Here is a 13,270-nt window from a genome sequence, read left to right on the forward strand (position 1 = left end):
ATTAGATATTGGGTTTCTACTTTATATAACTTTACGATTAGATTGACTTTAGAATCCATCTTTTTCTTATATTTTCAAAAAGAGAGCCCAAGTTTATATAATGATATTGTAAACACTATTATTTTGGAATGTTCCTGCCACGTCAATATGTAGGTAGAACAAAGAGGACTATCAAGAGAAGGATCACAGATCACATTAAAAATATTGAGAGGGGCGGGGATGTGTCTCATGGGGTAACTGACAATTTCAGAGAATTCCATCAAAATGATCCCTCTTGTTTACGATTCAAGGCAATAGATCAGGTAGTACTGGATGAGAGAAAGGGTGACAGAATGCTGCTTCTCAGACAAAGGGAGACATTCTGGATCCACTCCCTTCAAACACTTGAACCTCTGGGGATGAATAGGTAAGTGGATATCCAAGCATTCCTAATCTGAGTTTAACAGTATTAAGTATAGTTAATAAAATTTTATTTAATTTATAAACTTTTATCTGATCAAAAGATGAATTATTCAAAAATATGAATATGAAATATCAGTAACATGAATATCTGTCCGTGAAGGTCTTTTTAACTAACTCAACATTTTTTAGTGCAATTTTTATTTTAATCAATCATTAGTTAAGAATTGTATTTATAGAAATTGTAGAATATCAGAATTTGAGTGTTTATAAGATAGGTTTGATACTTTGTATGATGTATGTATTATGAATTTATTTAGAATATTTGTGCATTTTTTATTATTGTTATCTTTGAGCCTTGGATAATAACATATGAATTCGCTCTCTTATAGTCAAATCAATAAGAATATAAGCTAGATCTGTTTGCATCAGCTACAATACACAAGTAATTGTTGCTATTTTTAATTGCCATTCCCTATTGTAGCTTCCCAGTATTGCATTATTGTATCTATTTTTAAGAGAGCTGATGGGAATTTTGAGTGACATAGGGAGGCGTGACCAAACCCGTTGTCCGTAAATAGACAGATAGTAAGGTGGGTGTCTATTAAGTCTCTGACGAAGCGGACGAGTTCCGTGAAACGCGTTCGGCCACACACACCTTACGTCACGTTGCAGCACACACTGGTTGTTTTACCTTGCTTGGTTGTGGTTTTCCTGCGTGTTACTATTGTAGCCAATTAAGCCTTTAATAATAGGTATTTGCGGTGTTCCCGGATCAAAACATTGGGCTTTGCTAACACAGACGCAAGTATATTGTATCCATCAGATTGCCGTTCTGGGGTGCGATCAAATATACAGCGCAGGTTTTGGCGCAAGCGTGGGAACCCATGCTGCCCGTAATTTCACCTCGCACATCGGGGTATTACATATACTGTGCCGTTAGATGCTAAACTGGCGTAAGTAGGACAAACTGGCGATCTTCTGAAATGTGTGCAAATACACATTTTAGTCGTCGCAAGTAGCTTACTCATTACGTATTTTGTCCACGGAAAGTGTCAATAAAGAATAGTTTTATGCAAATTAGGCTAACACTCTTAAAAATGAACCGCGATTTCAAATCTAAATGTGACACGTAATTACGCTATTTAAAATTCATATATAAACCCATGCGCAGCCGCCATTTTCTTCAGTGTGTTTGGATTGTTCTTTGAGCTACAGCACACTACTGGTGTGATCAAATATACGGGGCAGGTTTCGGTGCAAGTGTGGGAACCCGTGCCGCCCATAATTTCACCTCGCACATCGGGGTATTACATATACTGTGCCGTTAGATGCTAAACTGGTGTAAGTAGGACAAACTGGCGATCTTCTGAAATGTGCGCAAATACACATTTTAGTCGTTGCAAGTAACTTACGCAAGTATTTTGTCCACGGAAAGTGTCAATAAAGAGTAGTTTTATGCAAATTAGGTGATTTCAAATCTTAATGCGACGCGTAATTACGCTACTCAAAATTCATATATAAACCCATGCCCAGCTGCCATTTTCTTCAGTGTGTTTGGATTGTTCTTTGAGCTACAGCACACTACACTGGAGTGGAGGATTAGTCAGAGTAGAGAGAGAGGCGCAAACAGAGGAGTTAGTTAGGTCGCATTGTTGTTTGATTAAGCTTGTACACTTACACATATTTTTACATATTGCACACATTTTGCATACATACATATACAAATACACCACACTTTTTTTCTAACACCTCAAACATTTTATTTGAATTTCACAGTGTGATAGGCTGAGTGTTTGGTTGTGATTGTGTGTGTTTGAACTGGGAGTAGGTGTGATTTAGTGTGAGGATGGCAGGGAGAGGTAGGGCGGAGGGGAGGAGGGGAGATGAGTGGCAGGGAGAGGAGTATTGGAGAGGACAGGAGGAGCAGTGGGGTCCCCGTCAGGGAGCAAGTGGAGTGGGGAGAGGGAGAGCTAGAAGGGATGATGGGAGGGGAGATGCCTGAGAGCCCCAGAGACCAGGCACATCTAGGAGAGGGACAGAGGGTGCACATGGGGACAGAAGGGGGGGGGGGGGAAAGAGGATAGGGAGGAACCCACACCAGGGACATCACAGGGAGCAAGCCAGGTGTCCATGGAGGATGAGAGGCTGAGATGTCCCAACTTCTCATGTTGCCCTAGTCCAGGCCATCATGGACAATTACAGTGCCCTCTTCGGGCAGGAGAAGGGCAAAGGCAGTGCCAAAAGGAGAAAAAACGCATGGTTGGCGGTAGAGGATGCCGTCAACAGTGTGGCCCCGCAGAGGAGGACTGTTGAGGGCCTGAAAAAGCGGTGGAATGACTGCAAGAGGTGGGTCAAAGAAAAGATGGGGCAGGAAGCTATGCACCAGAGGGGAACAGGTGGTGGTCCATCCCTGGACATAGAGTATAACACCTAGCAGGAGATGATACGCAGGTCGCTGAGTATCACAGCAGTCCGTGGACTTCCAGGGGCTCGTGACTCAGGGGCTGCAACCACAGCACATCATGCTGGTGAGTAACATCAGTATTATATGTATTTGAGCTATAACATCCTTTAATATTACACATTCATGTACACAATGAGGAGCATGGTATTTGGCCTACTAACAAAAACATCTACAATTATATTTGACATTAATGCTACTTAACACAATGCAATTCATGATATGAGGTGGAATAGTGCAATACTAACATGTCTCAGATTAACACAGGACACATGTTATAGAGTTTGACATGAGAATCAGTATAGGCCCTAGCATGTATCAATGTATATTGTATGCCTACATGGACATATATATGACTTTACTAATCCATCTCATTCTTCGACTCCTTCACAGAACCTCCTGTCACAAGGATGCAAACATCCATGCCACCACCACCACCCTTCAGACAACCGCAAGAACAGTATGCTCCCAGTCATGAGCATGGTTGGATGGCTTCAGTTAAGGGCCCGGGAGTTATGCCACCACCATTGCCATATGACCCCTGGCAAGATTCCTGGCCAGAGGAATATCCTCCCTTTGGCTTTGAGGGAGAGCCAAGACAGCCAGAAAGGTTCGATGTATTTACCCCCCCCCCACACACACACAACACAATCTCAGGCTGAGTGGTCACACACTCGTCATCATTGGTACTATCAACCAACCATACAAGCTCCACCATCCTCAGCAATTAGACGAGCTCCACCATTGGCGGATGGAAATAGAGCAGATTGTACAGCTGCCCCACATGAACCAGCAGTTGTAGCTGGCCCACCACCACATGAACCAGCAGTTGAGGCTGGCCCACCACCACATGAACTAGCAGTTGAAGCTGGCTCACCACCACATGAACCAGCAGTTGAAGCTGACCCACCACATGAACCAGCAGTTGAAGCTGGTCCACCACATGAACTAGCAGTTGAAGCTGGACCACCACATGAACCAGCAGTTGAAGCTGGCCCTGCACCTCAAGCAACAGCAGATGCAGGTGACCCTGCCCCACAAGCACCTTGAAGCCCGCTGCTCAAGAGCCTGTGGGTGCATTGTATTCACCCCTGGGTGAGGAATACATTGCACTCCAGAGGAGGCTCATAACAAGCACGGAGAACATCCAAAGAGGCCAAGAGTGGTTCTTCAGGAACCATGAAAGGTTCATCAAGAGCCAAGAGAGGAGACAACAAAGTAGCATAGAGCTACAGAGGGACATGGCAGCATTGTTAAGTGCAAGTGTTCATAACCAATCCCAGATGATGCGAATTCTGTCTGATATGCAGATGCAAATGGACAATAGATGGAGAGAACAAAATCAACTCTTGGGTGTGTTGGTTGAGCACTTTACACACCAGCAGGACACTGCCTCCAGCCTATCATCTGTGGCCAGCACACCAGCAGAAACATCAGAATCTTCTCAAACCAGGAGAACAAGGCAATCCACTACAGTCACCTCAGCTCCCTCATCCAAGATGCCAAAAAAGAAATAAATATTCTTATAGTTCACCATAAATCTTGTATCTGTTATTTACCATATAATTGTCATCCACATCCATGTGAGGTGTGTTTTAGTACACTAATATTGTTAAAACATATAATAAGACCTGTGTGGAAATGGCAAAAAAAAGTTAATATTATCATGTTTATGACATATTCTTGTACTATAACTCACATCCACAATAGTTGCTTATGAAGGGTACATATAGTAATATTCACTTCCAAGATGTAAATCAATGTATCTCACATCCAATATAAATTAACACATTGGTATATATAGTAGTGATGTTACTGATAGGGTGGGCATTATCAGGTGTTTTAAGGCTGCAGGTGAGAGGTTGTGGTGTCTGTGATTGGTTTGACACAATTGCAAAGAGGCAGCCTTCAAGAAGGTCTTAGAAATTATCATATAAGCCATCCTAGGTTTTGCTTTCAAATAAGAATACCAAGAGAACAAAGCAAGTGTTAGAATTAAATCTGAAAGTAGTTTGAAATAACATGCCCTATTTAAAACAAGAAGGTTTTCTTTAGACTTGACTGTCCCTTTATATATTTTGGCATCAATGCCAAGCTGTGTTAACATTAGAATAAATTACACTCCAGTGGGTTCTAAATAGATGAAGGTAATACAATTATGATTTCCCATTGTTCTCTCCTCCAAGTATTGTTGATTGTTTTGAGAAGAAATTTAAAGTAAATAAGCAAGTATATGTCCACAATGTGATAAAGTACCTACAAGCTCAATCCATTTGATTATGTTGTGGCTTCACACTATTTCAAATACAGAAATAAACCTTAAAAAACCAATATCATAGTATACTGTCCCTTTAACCTTGAGATGCTGCTTAAATGTATGCATTTGTTAAGGCTTCCAGGGAGTTACGCCGCTTTTTCTAGTCAGTGCAAGGGTTGCTGTGCCTGCAATATATGGCGAGATGAGAATGGAGTAGATTTTCTGAATTCTGCACGTGTAAGTCCTTACGCTGTATATTGGATACCAAATTGCGCGGGTTTTATATATTAGTCTATGGCTAAAAAAAATACGTCCAAAGGGTGAAATATACGCACGTAACTTGTATGCTACACGTATATGTAATACCAAAATCGCGTAAAATCTGGCGGCGGAGGATTTTGCAGGCGACGCTGCATATGTAATGGAGGCCCTGGTCTGCATACCTTACCTCATATGATTGAGGTTCTATCTTGTGAGTAGGCATTACTCAGGGGGATTGTTTTATCTGTTTTTATGTTAAATTGGATTAAACTTTCTACACTATGAGGAGTGTTTCTAAAAGTTACAGTCCAGTTTTGTTAAAAAAAAGCCATTTTTACTTCTATCTACCACACCCACAACCCAGCCTTATACCTTGTTAATCACAGAGTTTTTGATGTGCGAGTAGAGGCGGCTCTCCAGATGGAGCTAAACAAACAGCCAATTGGTGGTGCCTCTCTTGTCTGGGGAGGCCTGGCCAGGGCGGACAAGTTTGTGCGGTAAAGGGCTGGGGGACACTGTCGGGTGATAGCTCAGTGATGTCAGTGAAGTGTAGTCAAGGTAAGTCCTGGTCTGGCTGTTAAACAGCTGATATAGCGCAGCCCTGCCCCCTGCAATATGTGGACCGGGTGTTGATGACGCCGATCCACATATTCATCACCTCCAACTGGCTCCAGCTCCACTCACTATTGAGTGTGCAGTGTAGATGCGGCAGGATATCGTGTGGTGGCGCGTGGCAAGGTGATGTAATATAAAGGCAACAGCATAAGGCCATCATCTGCATATCCCAATCAACTCCCAGTCCAGCCGTTTTTAGGGGCGGGTGAGCGAGGGTGCTGCTGCAAGACATGCTGCAACCCATATTAGCAGACACAGGGTTAACTCTGTACTCTGCTGCTAGTCATAGCCGTTATAACTTTAGGCACCCTTTATAGCAGAGCAGAAGGTCACATGGGTTGCTCTGTGGTTGCAAGTTCATGTGTTGTGTGCCGGGGGGGGATGATTTACAGCTCTCTAAGCAGAACGGCAGGTCTTAAAGTGTTGTGTAACTTGTACATTGATATGGCTGAGATTTCAAAGTTGTAAGTTGTGTTTGTTTGTTTTTTCTTTGAAACTTTAATCATTGGTGTAATTAAAGTATGTATTGATAGGTATTAAATTTGTGCATTCTGCTGATATATATATATATATATATATATATATATATATATATATATATATACACATACACACACACACACAGAGTATGTCTGTATCTATTTAAATATGCAGTTAGGCATTATCTGGTGACATTATTGAATTATGTCATACAAAATCAAAGAAGGGATGTGCTGTCTCCCCCCTCTGTCTCTCTGTCTCCATCTCTCTCTCTCTCTCTCTCTCTCTCTCTCTCTGAATCCCCCTCTGCCTTCACCCTCTGTCTCTCCCCCTCTGTCTCTCTGTCTTCCCCCCTCTGTCTTTCTGTCTCCCCCCCTCTGTCTCTCTTTCTTCCCCCCCTCTGTCTCTCTCTATCTCCCCCCCTCTGTCTCTCTCTGTCTCCCCCTCTGTCTCTCGGGCCTCCATCCCTCCCTCTGTCTCTCTGTCTCCCCCGTCTTTATCTCTCTCTCTCTCTCTCTCTGTCCCTCCTCTGTCTCTATGTCTCCGCCTCTGTCTCCCCCCCTGTCTATCTGTCTCTCTCTCTCTTTTTCTTTCTTTCTTTTTCTCTCTCCCTCTCCCCCTCTCTCTCTTTCTCTCTTCCCCCTTCCTCCCTCTCTCTCCCCCCTCCCTCTCTCTCTTCCCTCTCTCCTTCTCTTTCCCCTCCCTCTCTTCCCCCTTTCTTTCAGTTATTCCATTCATTTTGCTCCATGTATGTTGCATAAGACAACTTCTCAGGCTATACACCCTTTTCATGTCTCTTTTTAATGGAAAAATAGTGCTGCCATATGTCCCTATACAATTTCAAATGTTTCAACTTACTTCTATTAATATTTTGCTTCATTCTTTTGGTATCCTTTACTGAAGGAGCAGCAATGCATTGTGGGGAGCTAGTGGAAAACAATGGAAAGCCATAGGCTAGAGGTGTATATGTGCAGCCACCAATCAGCAGATAGCTCCCAGCTCTTGAGCCTACCTAGGTATGCTTTCAAATAAAGGATGCCAAGAGAACAAAGCAAATTAGATAAAAGAAGTAAATAGGAAAGTTGTTTAAAATTATATTTTCTATCTGAATTATGTAAGAGAACATTTAAATTTAAGCTACATCAGTAAGGTTCATATATGTGTTTCTTGGGCAGATCATGGCTACTGCCTCACCATCCTCTAACCTCACCGCACGTCACTGGTCCAGAGGAATGATAATCTGACAGTAGTATGGTCCCACAGGTGAGCTTTATTAATGTACATGCCAGGAACATAGCATTAGCAACACAATTCTCTCAACTGTATTGGCATATATTCCTCAGGGTTCTGACAATGTCATGCTAATCCGTCTCCTAGATTCCTAATCCTGTCTACTTAAGGGAAACATTTGACAGGTGAGTTAATTATGTTGAAGACAACATCTGCAAAACATTTACAACTACATGGGCTGTCAGCTCCATACAAATACATATGTGGTCTTTATTACCATTGAATTTAGACTAAGGAGAACTGTTGTTGCTGAGGACAAGAAACAACCTTTTGTGCCTCTGCTGATGTTCTGTGCCTTTACTTTTATGAAAAACAAATTATAAATTTGCAAGCTCTCCCAATATGCTACAAGAGGGACATTCTATAATGTTAGAGTGTTTTTAAACTGTCCCTCCAGTTTTCATTTTCAGGATTAAAGGAACAGTATATTGTAAACTTTTCAAAATAAAGGTAAAGGAGCTAACTCCAGTGAGTAAAATAGATAATTGGAAACACCTGTTTCCAATTATCCATTTTACTCATTGCAGTTAGCTCTTTTACCTTTATTTTGTCATTTGAAGTAGCTGTTTTTGCCTGTTAAAGCCACAATCTATGCAGATAATATGAATACTGCTGTATTGCTCTATCTCCACTGCTATAGTTGAAACCAATTATTATATATACATATACACACACATATATAAATACATATGTGCATATATATATATATATATATATATATATATATATATATATATATACACACACACACACACATATATAAATACATATGTGCATATATATACACACACACACACATATATATATATATTTAACTTAAATTGAGCTCGAGCACGTTTACTTTCAACTCGTAATACGAGCGCTTAATCCGACTTGCGCAAACAGCCAGGATAAACCTGATATCGCTCGCGAGTAACTGTTAGCACGCCACTCGTAATCTGGCCCTTAAAGGGATAGAAAGGTCAAAATTAAAATGTGCATTTCAATTTTAAATAGAAGCATTTTTGCAATATACTTCAATTAGCAAAAATGCTTCTATTAATAACTTTTACTAGAATCATTTTTTTATAATGAAAGTATATTGCAAATATGTTTCTATTTAAAATTTTAATTCATCCATGCACATTTGAATTTTGAACTTTCTATCCCGTTAATTGTTATCTAGGCCTCATTTTGAAGTGTTCCATTGCTAATATTGCCTATAGAAAGATAAACATTCCTTTAAAAACTATTTTATTCTATCAAAATCTCACACTTTTCTTCAAACATCTTCTATACACCCTCTGAACTTTGTAGACAAGTTATATATGAAACACTATAACGCATAAATTTGTAAACATTATAGAACAGGGGTCGCCAACCTTTCAGACCTCAAGGACCACTAAACTCACAATGTTGAATCCCGTGGACCACTAAAATGAATATTTTTAAAAAGGTACAAACCTCTATGTGTATATATATGTGTGTGTGTGTAATATATATATATATATATATATATATATATATATATACTGTATATGTATATATATATATATATACTGTATATATATAACATACACACACATACTGTACATAACTATTATAACCATAGCTAAGTTTACATTATGTATATATTTACACATTTTTAAGAATTATTTTTTGGAGTTAACTAACTGAATGACAGAACTGAGAGAATACTTCCAAATGACAGATGAAGGGTGAGTGACAACTTTTGAGCTGGAAACAGAGAGGCAGAAAGTGGGAAAAAAATAATTATGTTTAAAAGGACCACAAGACTTTCAAGTTACCTCCAAGTTGGGAATTATTCAAAACTACTTATGATCGTGGACAGACATTGGAGTCAAATTAAGTTTATATCAGAAAGCTCTCAATATGGATGTGAGCTAACCAGGACTGATGTTACTGTCAATTACTATAATACTGGTGGGATATGGCTGATCTGCTGGATGGCAATTACAGGAATTCAGGTAGGATGGCTTTGTGCAAGGGACAATTATTAGAATAAAAAATAATTAATATTTAATAAAAAAATAAAAAAAAGATGGAGGGGAGGAAGACAAACAGTGATGTAAGTCCATCTGAAGAAATTAGGAAAACTACAAAGAGACAGGTAAAGGGAAGAAAATAAAAGAGAAATTGTTATTTTTAAGATTTTCTCTTTTTTTATATACTTTAATTCCACTATTTCAAGCCAAGACCATACCAATCTCTGATGGCTTTAGAATGGAAGCATCTACCTCTGAGCAGCGTGCCGGGTGGGAGGAGTTAAAAATACAATCTAGCTACGCAAGTTGCACAGTACTAGGTAGCGTGCGTACAGAGATTGTAATTTAACTCCCCCTCCATCGGTTTTCACTGATGTCCAGCCAGGCACTGTAGGGAGTTGCGGCGCGACAAGGGTGACACCATCAGAGGATATTAATTCCTGCTTGATGGTGTCAAGGACCACCAACATCTTCTTGTGGACCACCAGTGGTCCATGGACCACTGGTTGGCGACCGCTGTTATAGAATGTCTAGAAGAAGAAAAAAAACAACTTACCACATTTCGGATAAGAAGCTAACAAGATGTCATCATTTCTGGCTTCAAATGATTCCAATGCTTGAAATATATCAATGTTGCAAGGTACACTGGGATATAACACACCCTTGTAAGTGAACACTAGTTTGTCAAGTGGTGTATGTTTACCTGCTTCAAATATATTCTGTATCTCTTGCTTAAATGTTTTGTCCTCTGCCATTCTGTCCTGTCACCTGCAAATGAGAAAGAACTGTCAAATGAGTGTTTTTCTGCATTAACCATTTACAGAACGTTATAAGAGCACAGGGAGGAGGATAGAGAACAAATTAACTTTATCCCATTGTTTGTGCCAAGTTTTAATTTCACGTAGAGTATAGCAGTACATACATTTTAATCATAGGGAATACAAAAGATCTGAATGCCAAAGTAAGCATGAAAGACCTTTTTTCTTTCTTTATGGCATCTATAAAAGGTTGCTTTAAAGGGACGATCTACTCCAAAATTGTTATTGTTTAAAAAGATAGATAATCCCTTTATTACCTATTCCCCAATTTTGTACAACCAACACGGTTATATTAATATACTTTTTAACTCTGTGATTACCTTGTATCTAAGCCTCAGAAGACTGCCCCCTTGTTTAAGTTCTTTTGACAGACTTGCATTTTAGCCAATCAGTGCTGACTCCTAGGTAAATTCACCGAAGTGAGCACAATGTTATCTATATGGCATTAATGAACTAGCGCTGTCTAGCTGTGAAAAACTATCCAAATGCACTAAGATAAGTGGTGGGCTTCAAGGGCTTATAAATTAGCATATGATCCTAACTAGGTTTAGCTTTCAACAAAGAATACCAAGATAACAAAGCAAATTTGATGATAAAAGTAATTTGAAAAGTTATAGTTATGTAACTTTAATGTGCAAGTCGGGGCTCCTATTATATACTTTTGTTTTCTATTCATACACACACACATACAGTATATATATATATATATATATATATATATTTATATATACACATATACACACACACATAAATATATATATATATATATATATATATATATATATATATATATATATATATATATATATAGGCGGTATACAAGGTAGCAATTATTGGGATCAAATGGGTAGAGGGCCTTGTCTAGAGTCACACTGTTGTAGTCACGTCAGCTCTTGTGAAGGTGATCAGCAAGCAGTTGGGCTCTTAGGCTTACATTCTAGGCAGGTTCATGGCAGATAGCAATGGAGGAGAGGAATTGGTATTAGGAAAGGTTAGTGTAGGTTGTATGCATCCCTGAACAGAAGAGGCTTAAGGGAGTGCTTGAAGCTTTCAAAACTAGGGGAGAGTCTTGTGGAGTGAGGCAGATAGTTCCACAAGATGGGAGCCAGTCTGGAGAAGTCCTGTAAACGAGAATGTGAGGAGGTAACAGGAGAGGAGGAGAGTAGGAGGTTGTGAGCAGAGTGAAGGAGACGGGGGGGACAGTATCTGGAGACAAGGTCGGAAGTATAGAGGGGAGCAGTGCAGTTGAGGGCTTTGTATGTCAGAGTCAGAATTTTGTGTTTAATCTTGAAGGCAAGAGGAAGCCAGTGAATGGATGGGCAGAGAGGTGCAGCAGATGAAGAGCGACGTGTAAGGAAGATGAGCCTATCAGAGGCATTCATTATTGATTTAAAGGAGCTAAAACGGAAGCTATGAAGACCAGAGAGGACACAGTTGCAATAGTCAAGGCGGGAAAGGATGAGAGAGTGGATTAAAATCTTATTTGTGTCTTTCGTATGGAAATGTCTAAGTTTAGAGATGTTTTTAAAGGGACAGTCAAGTCCAAAAAAAACTTTCATGTTTCAAATAGGGCATGTGATTTTAAACAACTTTCCAATTTACTTTTATCACCAATTTTGCTTTGTTCTCTTGGTATTCTTAGTTGAAAGCTAAACCTAGGAGGTCCATATGCTAATTTCTTAGACCTTGAAGGCCGCCTCTAAACTAAATGCATTTTGATAGTTTTTCACCACTAGAGGGCATTAGTTCACGTGTTTCATATAGATTACATTGAGCTCATGCACATGACTTTACCATGGAGACAGCTCTGATTGGCTAAAATGCAAGTCTGTCAAAATAACTGAAATAAGGGGGCAGTGTGCTGAGGCTTAGATACAAGGTAATTACAGAGGTAAAATGTGTATAATTATAACTGTGTTGGTTATGCAAAACTGGGGAATTCGTAATTAAGGGATTATCTATCTTTTAAAACAACAAAAATTCTGGTGTTGACTGTCCCTTTAAGGTGGAAGCAGCAGGATTTAGCCAAAGCCTTAATGTGAGGAGTGAAAGAAAGATCTGAGTTAAGTGTGACCCCAAGACATAGGGCATGCAGGGTAGGGGTAATGATGGAGTTGTCGACAGTTATAGAGAGATGGGGGGCAGAGATTTTAGAAGAAGGGGGGGGAAATAAGGAGCTCAGTTTTGGAGAGCTTTAGCTTAAAGGGACATTATACACTCATTTTTTTCTTTGCATTAATGTTGCGTAGATGATCTATTTATATAGCCCATAAAGTTCTGGGTTTTTTTTTAAATGTATAGTTTTGCTTATTTTTAAATAAAACATTGCTCTGATTTTCAGACTCCTAACCAAGCCCCAAAGTTTTATGAGAATACCGTCAGCTACCTTCTCCAGCTTGCTCCTGTTTGTGTAAAGGGTCTTTTCATATGCAAAAGAAGGGGGAGGGTGGAGTGTCTTATTTCCCACTTGCAGTGGGCTTTCCAACTACCTTTTCAACAGTGCTAAACTGAGAGCTTCTAAGTAAGTTTTTAAACAGTTTTATGCTGGATTTTTATACCAGTATCTGTGCATCTTATTCTTTATAGTAGTGTCTATTACATGCAGTTATCTGAAAATGAGTGTATACTGTCCCTTTAAGGTAGTGAGAGAGGACATCCATGAAGCTATGTAAGAAAGACAGTTAGTGAGTGACACGGGTTA

The 13,270-nt window shown here is 39.7% G+C and overlaps 1 protein-coding gene across 1 annotated transcript in view; it reads right to left on the bottom strand.

The window, feature by feature from the left end:
- The window catches only part of LOC128657429 (sulfotransferase 6B1-like), an 86,149-nt gene that overhangs the window by 62,917 nt on the left and 9,962 nt on the right, over window positions 1-13,270 (bottom strand). The window contains exon 2 of the mRNA XM_053711781.1: window positions 10,308-10,519. Within this exon, the coding sequence (XP_053567756.1) occupies window positions 10,308-10,506 (199 nt within the window). The 5' untranslated portion in view covers window positions 10,507-10,519. The remainder of the gene's footprint in view (window positions 1-10,307; window positions 10,520-13,270) is intronic.

Source organism: Bombina bombina, chromosome 4, assembly GCF_027579735.1.
Source record: "Bombina bombina isolate aBomBom1 chromosome 4, aBomBom1.pri, whole genome shotgun sequence".
Classification (NCBI taxonomy): Eukaryota; Metazoa; Chordata; class Amphibia; order Anura; family Bombinatoridae; genus Bombina; species Bombina bombina.